Here is a 19,713-nt window from a genome sequence, read left to right as displayed (position 1 = left end):
GGGTCAGATAATAACCTGGCTTTCCATGCCAAAAAGGTTCTCCACCCATGCTTCAGAGCAACTGAAACAATATTTTAAAAATATTGTTCAGCTGCTTGAAGAGTGGGCAGCATGTGAGGACCATAACACACAGGTGTGGGACTTCAACCCAGAAGATACCAAATTGGCAGTGTGCCATCTTCAAGGGACTGGCACCCATTGCTTGCTTCTTCTAGACTTGGCTGGGTTGGGATGGTTGTTGGTAGACCAGCAGGTTTCTCTGCCAGTGTTTGAGGGCTCATCCAGACTTCCACTTGCCCTCTCAATCAGAAAACCACAGGAAAACCACTTGGACCCGTGCCTAGAAAGAATGGGACAAGCAGAAAACCACTCATGGGACATGTGGAAGTGTGGATGAGCCCTTGAGTCTGGCAGAAGGTTACCATGTCCTATTAAATTCTGTTACTGTATTGTTATTATTTTTTAAAGGGCCCATTGACGTTGACCCTGCTTAAGAGGTTGTGCCAACCGCTTTGAGTTGCACAAGGCTGACAACCTTGCTAGCCTCTTTAAAGCGTAATTTCTTAGCAAAGTGCCTTGTTAAGAATTTAATATCACATAGAAATGAGAGAGAGGGAGTTTTATGTGTGCTAGGCCCACCTTGCTTAGGTGAAACTCTGTCACAGGCAGGATGCGGTGGTGACGTTGTAGAGGAGTGGTTAGCTGAGGAAATACTTTGGATTCTGAAATCGAGTTCCTGGTAAAATGACAGCTTAATGAGAAGGTGCCAGAGATCAAAGGCGGAAGGAGCTTGCTTAAATTAACCGTCACAACTTTGCCCTAAATCTGTAGGTGGGGAGTTGCCCTTGTGGGCGTTTTTTATCATAGGCTGTGTAAATACTGTTTCAGTTTTTCATTGTGTTGGCTGAGACTAACCTATCTTCAATTTGCATAACATTTTTTTAAAAAAGTTAAAACACTCTCATTTAACATGGTCAGACTAATCTCTACCTCCTCGCTCTTGCACAAATCTTTGAGGAGATTCCAGTTTATTGATTTAATATTTCTGGTATGTTGATGTTTTAATTCAGATGGCTGTAACCATTGTTTGTCTTTATTTTTATGCCAGTAGTTTGGCTTATGAATTGCTTCTTGTTTTTACAGTGTTACCTGCCTTTGATTTTCTTCTGATTTTTATTAATAATATTATTATTTGCATTTTTTATTATGAAGGAAGCATTATATGTTTTGAAAACAAATGGTCAACTTTTCCAAGTATTGTTCAAAGTTTTGCTATGCTTTCTACATATTTGCTACCTCAAACCTAGAGGGGCACCTTATAAAACAAAGAAGCAGTCGCTAAATTTCCCTAAGCAACGTAGCGGGCCCTTTCTAGGCCAAGATGGTGGAAGAGGGATCCTGGCCCAGCTGAGGCACCGGCTCTGCTGTGATGTTACACTCATTGCCCCATTCTTACATTGGTGAACACGTCTGGGTCTGCAACAGGATTATAGCAGCAATCCCTATGCCCCCACATGTGTTCATTTTGATGGTATATATTGAAAGTGGGGGACTTTTTTTTTCACCTGAGGGCCACATTCCCTTCTAGAGAACCTTCTGAGGGGCCACATGCCAGCGGTGGGTGGGGCAGAGGCAAAAGTGAGCAGAGCTGCAGGTGTGAATTTTGCCTTTTGTTCAGTCAGCCAGTTTCTACTCAGGCCCAGAATCATAGAATCATAGAATCATAGCACTGTAGAGTTGGAAGGGACCCTGAGGATCATCTAGTCCAACCCCCTGCAATGCAGAAATATGCAGCTGGTCCATACAGGGATCGAACCTGCAACCTTGGTGTTATCAGCAGCATGGTCTAACCAACTGAGCTATCCAGGCCCTTTGTCCTCCATCCATTCAAGCAAGCAAGAGACATTCCTGTTGTTCAAGGACACATTCCAGTCAGGCAGAAACAGTCAGGGAGGGTGTGAAGCAGGGCTGGTAAGAGGCATGGCCAGAGAAAGGGGGGAAGAGTCCAAGGGGCCAGGTAAAGATACTTCGGGGGCCACAGTTGCTTCTGGTTCCCCATGCCTGGTATGAACAGGATTCCCGTGAGGAGGAGTGTAATGCAGGGCTTTCTCCACACAATGGGGGAACCTACTTTTCCAGGGCTTCTGATCCTGTGGAGAGAACCCTGCAGTCATGCAGAGAGCCTTACAATAAAGATGAGTTCAGAGTGGTGGCGGCGGTTGGGGTGCTGCCACAACTCCCCTCTCACATTTATTGAATGTATGAAAGGGTGAATATTGGCATTCACCCTTATTGATCCATGAGGCAATAAATAATGTTGAAATATCAATCTGGCGAGGAAATAATTGTATGTAAAACTTCTAAGAATTCAAATTCCATCTGAATGTGGAAACAGAGTGTTCCAGAAGTTTCCCCACAAACCTTGTTCTAACTCTACTTAACAGACAAGATATTAATAATGAGCGCCATGACAGAAGTTTATGTCAAGTCAAGCCAAGAATTCACTCTCCCTCGCTCTGCTTTGACAACCAGAGAAACAAATAGCAGTTTGCACTAACAATGTGTAAGAGCATGTCTAAGATGACTCTGTCAGGAATGGATATATAATGCTTTTTTTTTTTGCTACTGACCTGTGGAAATGTTGCAGGTTAAGAAGACAGGACAATTAGTCATATATAGCTCTCCAAAGAGACATCTTCATTCATTTATACAGTTCAGCTGCAGGGCTAGTTCTTGGAATCTAAATGAATTGGTGCGACAATGGACTTCTGTATGAAACGAGGTCAGGCCTGAAGCGATTGAAAGGGAGCCCCTCTGCTTAGTCCTGCCAGTGACGGAGAAACGTCCACAGAAGGCCATCATTTTTGGAGAGCTTTCGGATAAATGCTCATCCAAAATCTGATGGCTGAATTGCTCCTTTTAAATATCTCAGGATGTGTGCCGACAGCAAATTCTGTAAATTAATCACATGCTGTGTGAAGATGGCTGCCCCGAATCCCATGCCATTCAGCTTCTTTGGACGACCTCAAGTTGTAGTGTAATGAGAGAGAAGAAGAATAAATTCTCTCCACCATAGCTGTCAACTTTTCCCTTTTCTTGCAAGGAATCCTATTCAGAATAAGGGAATTTCCCTTAAAAAAAAAGAAAATGTTGACAGCTACGCTCTCCACCCAAAGCATGCATAAATTCTATAAATCTCTTTCATGGCGCATCGGTATTTAGCATCCTTTTTAGAAACTAACACCACCACTGCAAACATTTTAGTCTTTCCTGTAGTCCTACTGTTGACACTGAATTTTAAGGTTACAGTGACCCTGGGGAGGATATTCTAGTATCAGTTACTCCCGTCTTGTTCTTGGTTCATGAATGTTTTAAGATGGCTGCTGCAGCTGCTTTGACTTTTTGCAGCAATATTGTAAGAGTCCTGTCCTTAAGGTAGAAAACAGGATTTTGCATATATATTTTTTTAAAAAGAGCTTAATAGGAAATTTATCCTGATGCAGGGATAATGTTTTGGACGTGGTCCATAGAAATCTGGGTTTAATTCCTCTCCCAGCCAGGTATCTTGCTAGATGATGTTGGGCCAGTCACCTTCTCTTGGTCTAAACTCAAGCAGTGACAGAGCCATATGAATCTCTCAGGGCAGGGAGTTCCTTAGGTAGAGGGTGCCAGCCCAGAAAAGGCTTCGTGGCTCATTGTCACCCTGTTAATACCTGAAGGGATAGAAAGAAAGGATATCTGTGGTTGATCTCAATTCATCTCAGTGTTTTCATAAATAAATAAAATGTCAATTGCAGTGGTGCTTAGAATGGAGTGAGACATTTTGTGTGTCTGTGTGAGAGAATGGGGAGGGGGCAGCAGTCCCACATGTCAGATGAACATAATCTCAAAATCCTCTGCTTTCATTTAACCAAAGTTTGTAGCATTTGTAGAACCAGAGATTTGAAGCAAAATGTTCTCATTTTGCTGTGAGAACATAGCTTGCTCTACCTTTCTGTGTTTTATCCCCACCCCACTCCCAGAGGCAGGGGGAGTCTGAAGATGCTTTAATGACAGGTTAGGTAAAAATCTGCCCTGATGAACATGGCTCGGGTGGTAATTCTGTCTCGGTGGGGGATGCACCCCGTGAGACCAGCTTGAAAGATTATTTTTGGCACACAGACCTTTGTTAGAAATGTTTCCTGAATTGTGGCCACAACTCTTGTCACCAAGTGTGTGGTTTTGAGACTAGTAGAGCCTTTTTTAAAAAAGAGATGTTCTGGTGTTTGCTCAGCAATAGAATACAGAAGGAGCCCTGCTGGATCAGACTTAAAGGCTCATCTAGAGGTCCAGCATCCCATTTTCTACCTTGGCCAAGCAGGACATGAGCTCAGGAGCCCTTGTCTGCCTCCCCCCCCCCAAAAAAAAGGCCTTAGGCTGGGGGTGGTACTCGGCCATCTTGAATAGTACCCAGGAGTAGATGCCAGCTTTCATTCTTATAAATGCAAATGTTTTCATATAGACTGCAACCCTTTGAGAGTCAATGCATCTCCTTGATTCTGTGTCCATGTATACTTTGAGCATTACAGTTTTCTCTGCAAGCATGAGGCCTAGAAAGCTATTTTTTAAAAAAATAGAGGGAAGAGTTACATTTATTCTGCTCTGAGGTATTTTCCCTGGATGTAATTTACTGGAATAGGATTTTTTTAAAGTCCTATGTTAACCTTTGCAGTGCGAATAATTATTTTTGTGTGTCATGTGTATCCTGCCCTTTTCCCAAGGGAGATATAACCAATGTATGTGAGAATATCTCATTTTATTTTTCTTGCAGCAACCCTGTGGGATTAATTTAGGAGAGTGAGTGGCTCTAACGTCACTTAAATCGAGATTTGTGATGGAGCTAAGATTTGAATTTGGGTCCAAGCCCAACATGCTAACTATTATGACAGAATGGCAAATATGCTTGGGTGTATTTTTTCTTCTAATTCAGAAATGGGATTATTTCAAGCACAGGACCATTGAATTCATGCTTAACTATTCTGAATGGTGCTGCCTCCCCCTACCCCAAGTCTTATCAAAAAGCTCCATCTGTTCTTGTATTTCCTTGGGTTAAATTCACAAACATACCTGCTGCCTGATTTTCCAGTTCAGCCAGGAAAAGTATTTCGATTCAAAATGCACACTTCGAAACATTGACATGAGAAACTAAGATTCGTACAGTGTGAGAGTGAAGAGCAGAAAATAGTGTGTATGGGTGTTCTCTTTCATCAGTGGGCTACAGTTGAAAGGCAATTTGTCATCCCAAGAGCTGGAGAAGGACCTTTTTGTCTCCAAACCTTGCTCAGGGGCTCACAGAAGTACAATAAGTGGCTGCCTAGTGCTGGATACAGGATGTTGGGGAGTGTGATGTGATCATCAAGCTCAGTGGGCTTCACACTCTCTTTTGGGGACTCTTGGGTTCTTCAGAACATTCTTGGGCATACCTCAGTTAGATGATCAGTAACAGCAGATAAGCCTCACTGGAAGATTGGTCATTCCTACCCGTCTAACTGTGATAGTATTGCCATAAAATTCATTTCTGATGTTGTTGGACTACCTCTCCCATCATCCTTGCATATTGGCTATCCTGGCTGGAGCTGACAGGGGTTGGAGTCATGAAACACCTTACATTTCCCACCCCTGATTTATTGGGGTGGCTTACTCACAATTTCGATATATTCAGTGCTTTTTGTGGTAAAAAATGAGCTCCCGGTACTTACATATTGATAAGAGGCTTGTGTACTAGCACAAAATGGCTGCCATGCGCAGCTGATGAAAGGTGCCAGGACTCTGTACCAGCGAGTATGTCACCAAAAAGCCATTTATACATTTTATTTTAAGTGTAGGGATCCTGTGGGATTGTGCACTTAGTCATAGTGTTATCGTCATTGTTACTAGTTGATAATTAGATTCCATATAACTTATCATTGTATTTGCTAGAAATGTAAACATCAGTGCTATTCTTAATACTGGCTGTCTCTCCCCTTCCCAGGCTATGAGCATCAGCAAAGCAATCAACACATTGGAAGCACCAGTCAAAGAGAAACATGCCCGCAGTATCCTTTTTTCCTACCACGTCACTTGTTCACTTGGCTTTCTTAAGTTAAATTTGTTATTAGTGCTATTTAATAATAACACCAATTTAATAAAGTATTAAATTTCGTAAAGTACACTTAAGTACAAATTTATTAAAGTAGACATTTAATAAAGTACACATTCAGTAACGAATATACTATCTGGTGGTTTACAGAGGAACTTCCAAAAATGACAGACCAGTGTCTCATTTCCTCCTCTTCCTCTGTAATATGTAATGCCTCATGTTCTGGGTGCCATTTGCTGTGAGTTTTTCCCACTTACATATCAGAAGATGAGGTAAACCATAGAGTGTATCACAAGAGGAAAACTCAACAATGCTAAAAATCAAATCCATAAAAACTGTTGAAAACAAACATATTTCTATCACATTTTGGTGAATACAGAATACAGGATTACTTATGATGTTCTTTATTTAGAAGACAAACCTTCATTGATTTGGTGATGTTCAGAGCAGTGACTCAAAAGCTGTGGTAGAAATTAAGATAAATATTACATATTTATTACATTTATACCCCGCCTTTCCTTCAACGCTTAAATGTTTCTAAGTGCTTCTGGGGCTGTTTTTCCATTGTTGGTGATGGGAAAGTCTCTTAGGAGGCTGGCCATGTTTCGTTGTCCTTCCTCCCTGCCCCCTTAAACACCTTGAATTTCAAACTGCCCTTGACTCCCATGAAGGAATTATTCTGGGGACTCATCATGAGAAAGGAGCATTTACTTTTTGGTCATACGCAATTGGTCTCCCTTTGCCCAGCAGCGCCATCCTCAGCTGGAAGTTTTGCCACGTTCTCCACAAAGTCCTCCGTGATGGGCATCCAAATGTAAGTTTGCTGGCCTCCTTCCATTCAACCAGTGTGAAAAAAGACCTTTGATGGAAGAGAAGAGGCAATGTACTTGAAACTGTACACGTAGCTGACATTCTAGGTGGGACGGTGTGTACACTGTGATTGAGAAAACAACAGAAACTATGTTCAGAAATTATTCACCCCAATAGCTTGATGGTGTGACAAGAAAAGCTGGATTTTGCAACCTCTGTCAATTATTATGACCTGTCACTGCCCTTAAGCTTGTTAAGTGTATATGTTAGTTAAGTGTATATGTCGAGATCAGCCCTCCAGATGTCCAAACAGGATTCCACATGAGGTGGGTGCTTTTAGGAAACATGTTCAGATGCAGCCAGACCAATACATAATACAGTGGGTGTTTATCGTTCAGGCTCAAAGTATAAGTCCATAAAGGCTCACAAAATCCTCTTTTGTTGTTGAGAGCCAGTGTGGTGTAGTGGTTAAGAGCGGCAGTCTCGTAATCTGGGGAACCGGGTTGGCGTCTTCGCTCCTCCACCTGCAGCTGCTGGGTGACCTTGGGCCAGTCACACTTCTCGGAAGTCTCTCAGCCCCACTCACCTCACAGAGGGTTTGCTGTGGGGGAGGAAGGGAAAGGAGATTGTTAGCCGCTTTGAGACTCCTGAAGGGGAGTGAAAAGCGGGATATCAAATCCAAACTCCTCTTCTCTTCTTCTTCTGCTGTTAGTCCCTGTACTATGGGAATATAATTTAAAAGTACATGCATCTGCAAATATCAATAATATTGCCAGCACTAAATTGATACAGACAACAACTTCAGATGCTGAAGACTAGATCATTGGAGAAGTTCATATCATGTGCCTCAATTAGATCTTTTCTGCATTATACCTCCAACATCTATCTGTATGAGGTGTTGCCTTCTTACAAAGGTATTGTAGAGTTCAGTATACAGGAAACATTAATTTTTGCTGAGTCAATCTCAGTTTCAAACCTAAAGAAACATTCTTTGTGGTCCCTAAAGCAGTTTTCCATCCTCTGGGTTGTATGATACTGTCTAATTCCTATTCCACATCTCTCTAACCCTATCGGTTGCCTATTGGTATTAGGCAGGTGCCTTTGCTGTAGTGTTTCCAATGCCTGCTAAAACCTTTTTGCTTTTGTACATTGCCTACTCAGTCATGTAATTTCATCATGTACATTCATTTTCAAAATCTGTTTATTTTTACCTGTTTATTTTGATAATGTTATTAAATCTACTGTTTTTAAGACTGTTTTCCTATTTTTTAAGTGAATATTCTATTTCATGTAAACTGCTTAGATTTTTTTATTAAGTGTTCTATAAATCTTGTAAAAAATAAAAATAAATTAATTAAGCCTGGTTGACCTTTTATAGAAGGACAGACAGGGATCAGTATAATATCCTTTGGGAAACAGGTCCTGAATTTCTGATGTGGCCAATTTTCTTGTGCTCCTAAGTTTTCTTCACACTCTGTCTTCTCTAGGTTCTTCAGGATTGTCAGCGATATCGAAGTAACATCCGAGAAACTGGGGACCTCTGGGTGAGTTCCAGAAATGTGCTTCCAGCTGGATGCTCCAACTTTGAATTTTATACAGGATTGAGAACACTTTCTTCAAATGTTGTCCTGGATATAGAACAAAGATCCCTAGTCAGCAACTATGCCTGGTCTGCCCTGTTGGGGGGTATTTTGAGCTGGAAGTGTGGAATTAGCAGGGGAGCGGCGGCACAAGGCTACCTTCCATCTTTCTCCGAAGACCGGGTGCTGCTGATCTATAGTCTTTTCGTGGTTTTTAAAGTTTCCAAGGGGAGCGGGGTAAATGTCATTTCCCAAGAGACAGATTTTGTTTTGAGGCTATCAATTGCTGATCTAACCAGTGGAGTCAGAGAGCCAATGTGGTGTATTGCTTAGATTGCTAGATTAGAACGTGGGAGACCAGGGTTCAAAGTTGTCACACAGCAACAAAGCTCACTGGGTCACCTTTGGCCAGCCACCATCTTTCAGCTTCACTTCAAGGTGGCTGTTGGGTGGGGAGAACTGTGTACAGCAACCTTGGAGAAAAGGTGGGATATAAATGTAAAAATAAATAAATAAACTTGACTCCCCCCATCCCTTTTAATGAAACGTTTATTTTTCCTTGTTAGGGCCACCTACATGATCGATACGGCCAGCTCGTCAACATTTATACCAAACTTTTGCTCACCAAAATCTCCTTCCATCTAAAGGTAATTTCTGTTTATGCAGCTCCTGCACACCTTATCTTCTCAGTGGTCTTTTCTGTAGGGTTGCTACTCTCCAGTTTGTGGGAAGGGGCTCATCTAGTTTCAACCCCAAGAGCTGCATCCCAGCATGGGCATTATGGGAGTTCCCTCCCACTGCCTGTTTCTCCCTCCTGTCAAGCAGGAAAGATTATTGTAGCTGTCTGCAGTGGACCTCCACAAGGAAATTAGTCTGACTTACGAGGGTTGAAAGGCATGCCGACCTGCCTTAAACTGTGGTTGTCTCCCAGCTGGGATTCTGCTTAGCGTCCTTCCAGACTGGTGTTTCATTGTGGACGTACTCGGCAAACATGTTATTGACAGAATAATAGTGCATTAGTAGTAGATTTATTTTGCTTTGTTAGTAGTTCTGTGATGCTTCCCCAATGCTACCTCCTTATTGCTGTTCAGAGGGGCTGTAAGCACAACTTTTGCAGGAAATTACAGGATATGTACTTCTTTAGAAATTAAGCCTCTTTTCTTCAGATGCATCTTGAATGCTCAATGAAAAGGATGTCTGGAGGGGCTCTAAACTGTGTTGGGTTAGGTAACTAGTACTGAAAATCTGGTGAGATTCTGCCTGGCTCAGCTCAGCATTCCACTTACCATTTCTAGCCATTGCCCTGCCAGATGGCACCTTAGCTCTGGCCTCCACCCCATTACCTTTCTGGAGAGAAGCAGTGTTTTCAATGTTTTGGCTGAATCACATTGTTTAGTTCATGTTACAGGTAACTAGATAATACTCATTCCACAGTTGTAAGAAAATATTTTAGTAAGACTGCACCTACACTTTGGAACTTCCTGCCTGTTGACATCAGGCAGGTGTCTTTGCTGTATTCTTTTCGCTATTCTCTTTGCTTAGGAACCCTGTCCTACTCTTATCCAGACATGTAGATGTCAACATGCTTTAATCAATTTTAATGTTAATTAATTTTAAATGTTCTTAATTTTTAACATCTTTTTATTGATGATTTCAGTATTTATTATAAACTGCATAGATGTTTTACTACAATCAAGTGGTATATAATTTTTTAAAATTTAATTAAATATGTAGCCCTGAACTGTCCACTCTTACAACCACATCCTTTCGTAAGATAGCCAAGTAAAAATATTTTTCTGGGCATGAGAATTAACCTAACATGTGAATGCAATGGGGACATGTGGGCAAAACAAGGAAAGCTGTCTTATACTAAGGGTTTATCTACACTTACCTTTCCTCTGTGCATTTTAAAGCTCTGTGTCTGAGTGCCTTTTTTGTTTACTCTGGAGGTTTCCCCGCAGTAACCTGCTCTTTAAAGCTGAATTGAAGCAAATGGCAATCTGGGGAAAACTTGAATTGCCGTTTGTTGCACCTCAGCTTTAAAGAGTGGGCTTTTGAAGGGAAAGCTCCGGGAAAAGAGAAAAGGGTGCTCAGACATGGAGCTTTAAGGCACAGACAGTGCCTGGAAAGAACACGATAAAAGATAAGTGTGTGAGTCATACCATTTGGTTCATCTAGCGCAGTATTGTCTACAGCGACTGGCTGTGGCTCTTGAAGGTTTCAGAGAGGGTCCTCTTCCAGTTCTACCTGGAGATGCCAGGGATTGAACCTGGGACTTTCTGCAAGCAAGGCAGGTGCTCTCCCACTCTTTCTGTGTCTCTTTGTCTCTCTTTGGGTTTGGTTATGGCAAGGCAGCCATCTCCTAGTGAATGAATGCCAATTCTTATTTTTTCTCCTCCAAAGCACCCCGAATTCCCCCCAGGCCTGGAAGTGACTGACGAAGTGCTAGAAAAGGCTGCGGGAACAGATGTGAATAACATGTAAGTTTCCCTGGCCCACCCAGTCCCCCACCTTTCTGGTTACTTGACATCTTCCACAAAGCATAATGGCTGCCTTTGTTCCCTGGGTACAAATGGACTGTCCCACGTGTGAAATGTACCTCATTTAAGATGCTTTGGATAGGAGCCCAAGTAGCTCCTTGGCTGCCTAGTTCTGATATTAACTGATCCTGCCATATCAGTGTTACCTAAACTTCCGAAACCTAGATTACAATTTTGTGTTGTTCTCATTCTTCTGGATTAAAACTAGAGGCACCGTTTTGCTCTTGCACTCAACAAGATCTGTCTGTGTTCTCAGTCAGCTCCCAGAAAGTTGAGCAAGCCTCTTTCCTGCAGCTGTGGGATAGCCCAGTTAATATTATCTCTTGGCATTTCACACTCCCCTTTAGTCTAGCTTCCCAGGAATAGGACCATGTTTTCTTGGCCATGGGATGCTTCAGAGATTCCCCCATGCCTACCAGCTGAAATGTAGGCAACATCCAGGAATCACTCTGGGTTGATTCAGATGTAATGCCAAACCATGGCTTGCTCTATCCATTGTGTAGACTCCAAGCTGTGACTTTGTGTCTTCCCCAATGCACAGGCAAACCATGGATTGTGAGGTTTGTGTGTCTCAGCCATGCTGGCTAGGGCTGATGGGAGTCCATTATCACCTGGAGGAGACAAAAGATTTTTTAAAAACATGGTATACCATTTCTGAAAAGGCAGGCTAATGGCAGGATATTTTGACAGTCGATGGTCCTTGTTTTATGTCTCTCATTAAAAAAAAATTTTTTTTATAGCTTTCAGCTCACAGTTGAGATGTTTGATTACATGGATTGCGAACTCAAACTGGCAGAATCAGGTAAGCTGACTTCAGTTCCTTCCTTTGTTTCCAACTTTCTTTCTCTCTTTTTGCTCATAAAATTGTGTGTGCTCCAGGATTGTCAACAGTGCCCCCACTCAAAAGTTCCGGCTTACTCCTATGATTGTAACAGCAGCAGCTGCAGAAAGTGAGAGTCAGAGCTTTCCACAACACAGCCATAGGCGTTATTTGTGGATCAAATGGCTGCTAAAAGTACAGGAGCAAGTAGTTTGTTTGTTTGTTTGTTTGATAGGTTGGCATCCCTTACCATATTTTGTGGATGCTAGTGTAATTCCAAAGTACATATTCTGCACAAAGACAGTCTGAATTCAGCAACCTGTGTAAATTACGCATGCTTTTGGAACCCTCCCTCTCAAACAAAACCCCTCAGACGTCTTTCTTTGTCAGCTTCACTTCATTTCTCCAATAAACAGAGGCAGAGCGCTGTCTCTGCCCCACCCTGCCTTTGCTGGTTTGTGGCTACCAGCCAACAAACATGTTAATACTCCTTTAGAAATTTATTATTATTATTATCATTATTACTATTACTATTATTATCACTCAAAGTACAACTCACGACTTACCCATGCTAACTTTTTGCTTTGCTCTTTCTAGATAGAGGTCTGCACTTTAGTGCTTTGTGTCCAAGTGTGTGTTCTTTTTGCCCTAAGCTTTTACAACAGAAACACTCCCTTTAAAGTTGAATTGGAGGAAATGTCAATTTAGGTTTTCCACAGCGTAACGTTTGCTCCAATTGAGCTTTAAAAAGTGGGTTTCCATAGGGAAAGCTCCGGAGCAAAAAAGAAAAAAAAAAGTGCTTGGACATGGAGCATTAAATAATGAACCATGCCTGGAAAGAGCAAAAATAAGAGTGGATGTGTCCTCTGTTGGCCCAGAACCTACAGACAGGTTCAGAAACTACTCTCAGGTTTAAGCTCCTCCTAGCCATCAGGGCGCATTATTTCTAGCTATTTGCTGTGATAATGCTAGGCAGAAGCCTCTCTTCCGCAAGAACCAAGGCAATGATGTTCTCATCCCAGACTTCCACATGTGGCATTTCTGAGCACAGTTTCTCTGGCGCAGAGCATTGAATGGGCCTTTCCTTGGGGTGTTGCAGGTCATGACTGTGCTGCTCTCAGTCGTTTGAATGACCTGGTATTCTTTCTGTTGCCAGGCAAGGCTGTGTGCACTCCTAGTTAATGATAAAGCTTTCATAATCTGAGAAGATTGTGCTTGGTCCTGCCCAGCAGCAACCTGAGTAAACAAAGGTGATAGGAGCTGAAGCTGCCAGTTCAGTCACGGGGAAATCACAGTCCTCTGGTGCGCACTGGTTCCTTTAACAGGCCAGTTGTCCTATGCCTTTTATAACCTCAGATGTTAACAATTTCAGAAACTAGGAATCTCCCTGCTGGATTCCAAACAAAAGCCCCCATAGATTTTCCTCCCCATCTGCCAAATAAAGTGGTGACTGGTGCTCTTTGGGACTGATGGAGCAGGAGGAACCAGAGCCAATCACAGGCAGGCCAACAAATTCTAGTTTGTTCCCCACCCTCCTCCGTGCCAAGTTCTACATGGGCAATACCGAGACTAAAGAGGAAGCTGATATTATCAAGGTCACCCCCTGAGCCACTTGCAACTAAGAAGGCAGGCAGGTGAGCACTGACTAAGTGCAGATTGATGTTGATAGGGCTCCATTTGCCATAACAGACCAGCCTCCACTGGCCAAATATGTTATCCAACCTTGCTGCAGGGTGTGAAGGAGGATGCCAACTGCTGTGTTTTGTCCCTGGCATCTGGCGATTGGAGGCATGCTGTCCCAGAACAAGGAAGGTTATTTATTTAGAAGATTTACATCTCTGTTTTTCTAGACTTGGTTACAGCAGTTGTGGAAGCATGCACCATTTTATATAAGCTGCAAAGTTCAGTTAAGCTTCCCATTTGATTTTTATGTATTATGCACATAAGCATGTGTATGTGTCATTGGTTTTATTTAAATATGCACAGGCACACACATACAGAGGTGTATATACTGCCAACTTGTTTGCTGTGCTGTTTAGTTGTGTTTAGGACTAATTGATTGGAGATATAGAATATATATATATATACACACACACAATCTTAGAAGCAGCCAAACAGCAGATGAGGAGATCCTGTTTCCTGTAAGTACATTCTCAAACACTAAGTAATAATATATGAAAAACAAATGATCAAACAGAGAGAGAGATAATGCTGTTTAATTAAATGTTTCAGCTGAGGAAGGTCGAAACCAAAATGTTCATCTAAATAGTATTTTAAATCTCTATTTTAATTTTTAAACCTACATATAAATAAGCATACACACATACAATTCCATGATTCTAAGAACATGCACACAGATACTGGGGTATCCAGAGACCTTCCAATAATCCAGCAGCAACAGCTGTAAAGGCACCATCTCAGTCTCAGCTTTCCATCCATAGAGGATACTCAAGGCAATAAAGTGCAATAAAAACAGGCCTCAAATCAGTATTTGAAATTTCCTTTCCTCTGTTCAGTTTTCAGACAGCTCAACACCTCCATGGCTGTCTCCCAGATGTCAGCAGTTCAGTGCCGGCTGGCTCCCCTCATTCAAGTGATCCAAGACTGCAGCCACCTCTACCATTACACTGTGAAGCTGATGTTCAAGCTCCATTCCTGTAAGTCGCTCTTGTGGGGGTGTGGAAGCATACCACGGTTCTGGTGCAGTTCTGGGACATTTGGGGAAGGGTCCATGGCTCAGTTGTTAGGGCAGATGAACTGCATGTAGGTTTGTTCTCTCTGGTTCTGTCTCTGATGTCTCTCAGTTAAAGAAAGAATCTCAGGTGATGGGAAAGAGGCTGACCAGAAATTCATCAGCCAGTTAGAGAAGGGGTCAGTCTACCAGAAGATGTTGCCACTGCTCTTAAGGTGGCCATACTTGAACAAGGAAACTGCTAAACCACAATTTGTAAAGAAGTTAAACTCTTATTCATTTGTGGCTGAGTAGAGACAGTGGTTTCATTTCCCATTCCAGATGTTAATTAACTCCCCATTGTCAGTTCAGTTGTTTCATCACTTGTCACTGCATTCTACCTCTCATTGAATTCTCACTCTGTACTTTTTGTATTTAATTTTTCTCTGACCGTACCTCCTTACGACCCTCCTCATCCCTTATCACTGTCTGTGTGCATGTGTGAATGCAACCAAGGATTACACTTCATGCAGTTGATGAGATGGACTCTAATTCATGAAAGCATATTGGTTGATTTTTTTCCAGTCATAGTGGACAATTCTGGATGAACAAAGAGTCTGAGCTGGTATAAGGCAGCTTCTTGGGCTCACAAGTTCAAGTTGTTTTTGCACTCTGATCAGGGAAGTTTCGGAGGACTTCAGATGTTCAGCGAAGGTTTCTCAATAAAAAGATGAGTCACTGAGCTGTGGCCCTTCCCCACAGCAGGGGCTGGGCACAAAGCTGATTGGGGTCTGCTAGAAAATCACCAGATGGATTGCAGTAGATAAGTACTCATCATCATCATCATCATCATCATCATCATCATCATCATCATTTATTAAATTTCTATACTGCCCTCCACCTAAAAATCACATGGAAGTTTACAATATAAAACCACAAAAATAGATACCGTAATAACAAACAGAAACAATAACACCCTCCCCCCCCCACACACAGTTAAAAAGGCCATGGGGTTTCTGACTCCCTGGTCCACATGGCTTACCTCACCTCCTGTCACTGCGGCTCACTGAGAGGGAAAGGTTGACATGGTGCAAACACACTGTTGGGAGCACTGGATTGGCTTCAACAGTGCATTTGCATCGTGCTGACCTTTCCCCTGCAGTGATGCTGTCTGGTAAGCCTTACCAACTGCTGCTGCTCCCAGTAGTTTACATAGGGAGTGAGTCAGACCATGGGCCCATCCAGTTCAGTATTGTCAATATTGACCAGCAGTGGCTCTCCAGGATTTAAGGCACTGAGTCTTTCCCAGCTCTGCCTCAAGGTGCTGAGTACTGAACCAAGGAGGACCTTCTCTGCTTGCAAATGAGATGTTGTACCACTAACTGCTGAGCTCCGGCCTTTCCCCAAAGCAATGAAAAAATCAGAAGAAGCAGACTCCAAATGCTTGAAGGAAAACTGATTTCTTTATTTAAATCTTCCTTTAAGCACCTGGATATTATTGCTCTGCTCCCCCCCCCCCCTATCCATGTTTTCTGGGTTTTTCTGGTTGGTTTTTAACAATAGCAAGAACAACAACAAAAAGGCTTCCCTCCCGTTCTAAATTAGGCTGGTAAAATTAAAATAGCTGGGGGGCTGGGGTGGGAGAATCAGGTGTGTGGAAGGGTCAGCTGTCAGCTCACTATTGAAAACTAGTCCCTGAGCTGAACATCTCTCTGCTCTGAGCATCATGGTCTTTAATTTTAAGTGTAGGTCTGTGTTCTGAGGATGGACCAGTCAGTCAGTTCCTCATTTTTACAGGCTTAAGCTCAGTTTCCTTCCTTTCCACATCAGTTTGCTTGGATTATTTAAAAATGAATTTAATGAAAATTTATCATTTTAGTGTGCACTTCTCCAGATATACACATTTTAATACAATTTTACCTAATACACTCATTTTTGCAGTGATTTCCTCTAAAATTCTGTACTTTTATATGCTATTTTCACCAACATATACTTGGCTGGAGAACAGCTTTGCTGTGTCCTCTGCAGAGTATGAGGGAGTGAATGATTTGCCTAAGGATATGTGGGAAATGGGTTTTTTTGGTGGGACACCTATGGTGAGATTTGAACTCAAGATTTCACAGTTCACAGCATAGCAGCTGTGCCATACTAGCAGCTCAAGGGTTTTAGCCTTTGGTTACCTCTTATTCTTTTAGGCTCTTCTGCCAAACAAATGGGCTCTGAATGGAGTTTACGGATAGTATTCTTTAAAAAAAGCAAAGCCATAAATAACACTTGAAATCAATAAACTATATAGTCCAGACTTTCCCAACCTAGTACCCTCCAGATGTTGCTAAATTCCAGCTCCCATCATCTCTGACTGCCGGTTGAACTGGTGGGAACTGGAGTCGAACAAAATGGCAGTTAAGATACAGAGTGCCCTTTAAGGCTATGTAGAGCCTGTTATTTGTATTCCACAATGAGAAAAGAATTTACTTGAAAAGTGGGTAATAATAACATCTGTCTTGCTGATGTATGTGAGAGAAATCCCTGCTGATATTTATCTGTTCTTCCCCTTCTTGATCTCTCTTCGCTAGCTTCCTTCTTTACAGTGGCCTTTCTCTCTTTCTTCTTTTTAATTTAAAAAAGTGATTCCCTAGGGGGGAAATCAGCATTCACAGGTTTTCATTCCACCTTCCGTTAGGGAGGTTAGGAATATCCTGCCATTGGCTTTTCTGAAACCAGGATTCAGTTCCCAGAAGGACAGGATTAACCTTTAAATATGTCATAAGTTTTGCACAAGACTTACGCTAAGGAAAGCCAGAGGATTATTAAGCATATTTGTGTACAGTTGGCCAGATTTGCATTAATTTTGCTGAAGCCATAGAGAGAGAGAAACTGAAGCCTGGAAAGACCTGCTTATTTTGATTGTGAATGATGTGCTTCCTTAAGGCATTAAATGATGTGCTTCCTTAAGCCAGGCATTAAATCAGTCATATTATTTATTTCATAAAATTTATACATTGCTTGATTGTTTAAAAATACTCTCAAAGCATTTTAGAAAACATAAAAGAGTAAAGGCAATAAAAGATTTGCAGCCAGAAGCCACATTCCTTTCTGGGAATCATAGAATCCAGCTCACTGTATGTGTTTAAAGATGAAAACAGAAGGACCAAAGCTTAGTAGCATTGCTTGCTTTGCATGCAAAAGATCCCAGATTCAATCCCTGGTATCTCCAGTTAGGGTCTAAAACCATCAGTGAGCTGAATTGAGTTTTTCTTTGGTATAGCTGCTGCCAGGCCCTCTGCTTTCGGAACCATGGCTTTTCCAAAAGTGCTTCTCTTCCTCTTCTCCCAAACTTTCAGAACCTGCAGCTCAGTGGCAGAGCATTTGCCTTGCATGCAGAGGGCTTCAGGTTCAATCTCCAGCACATCCACATAGAACTGGGAACACTCATTGACCGCAACCTTGGAGAGCTGCTGCCAGTCAGTGTAGGCAGTACACTAGATAGACCAATGCCCTGACTCGGCATAAGGTCACTACCTATGTTCCTAGCAGATTGTGAAAGCCTTGCTTGGGTGCCAGTTATGCTTTTCTCTGGCTCAAACCCCTGTGTGTGCTTTCTTGGCAAATGGTCCATTAAAGTCTTGGACAGCTCGTTCCTTTCTTTTGTCTTCCTCAGGTCTCCCGGCTGATACGCTGCAAGGGCATCGTGACCGTTTCCATGAGCAGTTCCGCAGGTAATATAATAATTAGAATTATATTTATTTTTGTATTTAGCTTTAATCCGCCTTTTCCACTGACAGGGCTCGAGGCAGCTTACAGCTAAAAGCATATTTTAAAAGCAGTCATTAAAAAACAAATAAATATGCATGGGACTGCACTGTAAAACATTATTTTAGAGATAGGAGAGAAAAGTAAGTTTAAAAGAAGCGTATATACACCCTTCTCTGGTGAAAACCAGGTAATGACTTGTGGCCTGCTTTTCAGTCTGTGCCTGGGCTGAACTACATCACATAGGATGGAATGGAAATCTTTGTGGTTAAGCTCACCATTGAGATTTTCAGAAAACACCACCCCTACTAGTGGGCTTCTTGGACACACGGCTTCTGGTTGGCCATCGTGGAAACCACAAAGCTGGAGTAGATGGTCCCTTGCCTCATCCACCAGGATTCCTCTTGCGTTCTTAAGAGTCAGACCACCTTGCTGTTGGTTTCAGTATTGACAATTCTGTTTCCCCTCTCCTCTCTGTAGCCTCAAAAGCTTTTTCAAAAGAGCATCGGACATGCTGTATTTCAAGCGGCTCATCCAGATCCCACGGCTGCCTGAGGTACAGTCTCTCTTCTGCCTTCTGCTGCTTCCCAACCCTGACAATCTGGGGCTAGGCCACCCACTACCAATGCCCCCAACTACTACTGTTTGTAAAGCATTTCCTGAAATTTACCCTAGTTTACCCTAGGAAATTCACTGTGTGAGAGAGGGGGGTGGAGAGGGAGAAAGCACCTGTCTGCCCAATACAATCTCTGGGTATGTATTTGTGAGGCTGCATTTATGAGGGTGCCATCTAGCTTCACCTGCACTGTAAATGTGTATGCCTGACTCCTTTTGTTCCTCCTCCACTAGAACCCGCCTAACTTTCTGCGGGCATCAGCCCTGGCCGAGCACGTGAAGCCTGTTGTGGTGATCCCAGAAGAAGAAGCCCCTGAAGACGAAGAGCCAGAGAACCTGATTGAGATCAGTACAGCCCCGACTGTGGAGCAACAGGTGAGAAATGCTAAGGGGGTCTCTAGAGTGGTGAGCTCCACCCACTAGCACTTTTAGGTGCACCCCCACTAGCACTGGATTTAGGGCTGTGCAGATTGTTCCCCACACAAGGTGCTGAGCTAAGGGGCACAACACTTAGAAGATCCATGGGTGGGGGTTGCAATTCTGGCCTTGCACAGGGAGCCATATTATGAAAGATTACCAAAGACTGCCCCTGCCCCCACTAGAAGGTGCTTATGAGGGAATGTGGCTGTAGGAACTGGAAAAGACCATTCTCTCCCCTCCCCCTTTAGTGCATTTGCTGGGTGGGACCACACCATTTTGCTTTAAGGAAAAAAATTATCTGAAAAAGAATAGGAATTGGATGAAGTGCAGTGGGTATAGGGAAAACGATGCCCAACCTCCCACCAAGCTGCATCCCTTCCCTATGA

General features: G+C 42.6%; 1 protein-coding gene across 3 annotated transcripts in view; it reads left to right on the top strand.

Annotated features, from left to right (window-relative positions):
• The window catches only part of HIP1R (huntingtin interacting protein 1 related), a 65,612-nt gene that overhangs the window by 18,531 nt on the left and 27,368 nt on the right, over positions 1-19,713 (top strand). For 2 of the 3 annotated variants that reach the window (XM_079957352.1, XM_079957354.1), the window contains exons 2-11: positions 6,011-6,074; positions 6,790-6,932; positions 8,416-8,472; positions 9,075-9,155; positions 10,912-10,988; positions 11,789-11,850; positions 14,385-14,525; positions 18,201-18,258; positions 18,773-18,848; positions 19,142-19,282. In XM_079957352.1, the coding sequence (XP_079813478.1) occupies positions 6,011-6,074; positions 6,790-6,932; positions 8,416-8,472; positions 9,075-9,155; positions 10,912-10,988; positions 11,789-11,850; positions 14,385-14,525; positions 18,201-18,258; positions 18,773-18,848; positions 19,142-19,282 (900 nt within the window). Of the gene's footprint in view, positions 1-1,965; positions 2,065-6,010; positions 6,075-6,789; positions 6,933-8,415; positions 8,473-9,074; positions 9,156-10,911; positions 10,989-11,788; positions 11,851-14,384; positions 14,526-18,200; positions 18,259-18,772; positions 18,849-19,141; positions 19,283-19,713 lie in introns of those variants that run through there. The other variant, XM_079957353.1, reaches the window with a different exon arrangement.

The sequence above is a fragment of the Podarcis cretensis genome, assembly GCF_951804945.1.
Source record: "Podarcis cretensis genome assembly, chromosome: 16".
Lineage (NCBI taxonomy): Eukaryota > Metazoa > Chordata > Lepidosauria > Squamata > Lacertidae > Podarcis > Podarcis cretensis.
Note: the sequence above shows the minus strand (reverse complement) of the source record. Positions and strands in the feature narration are given on the sequence as shown.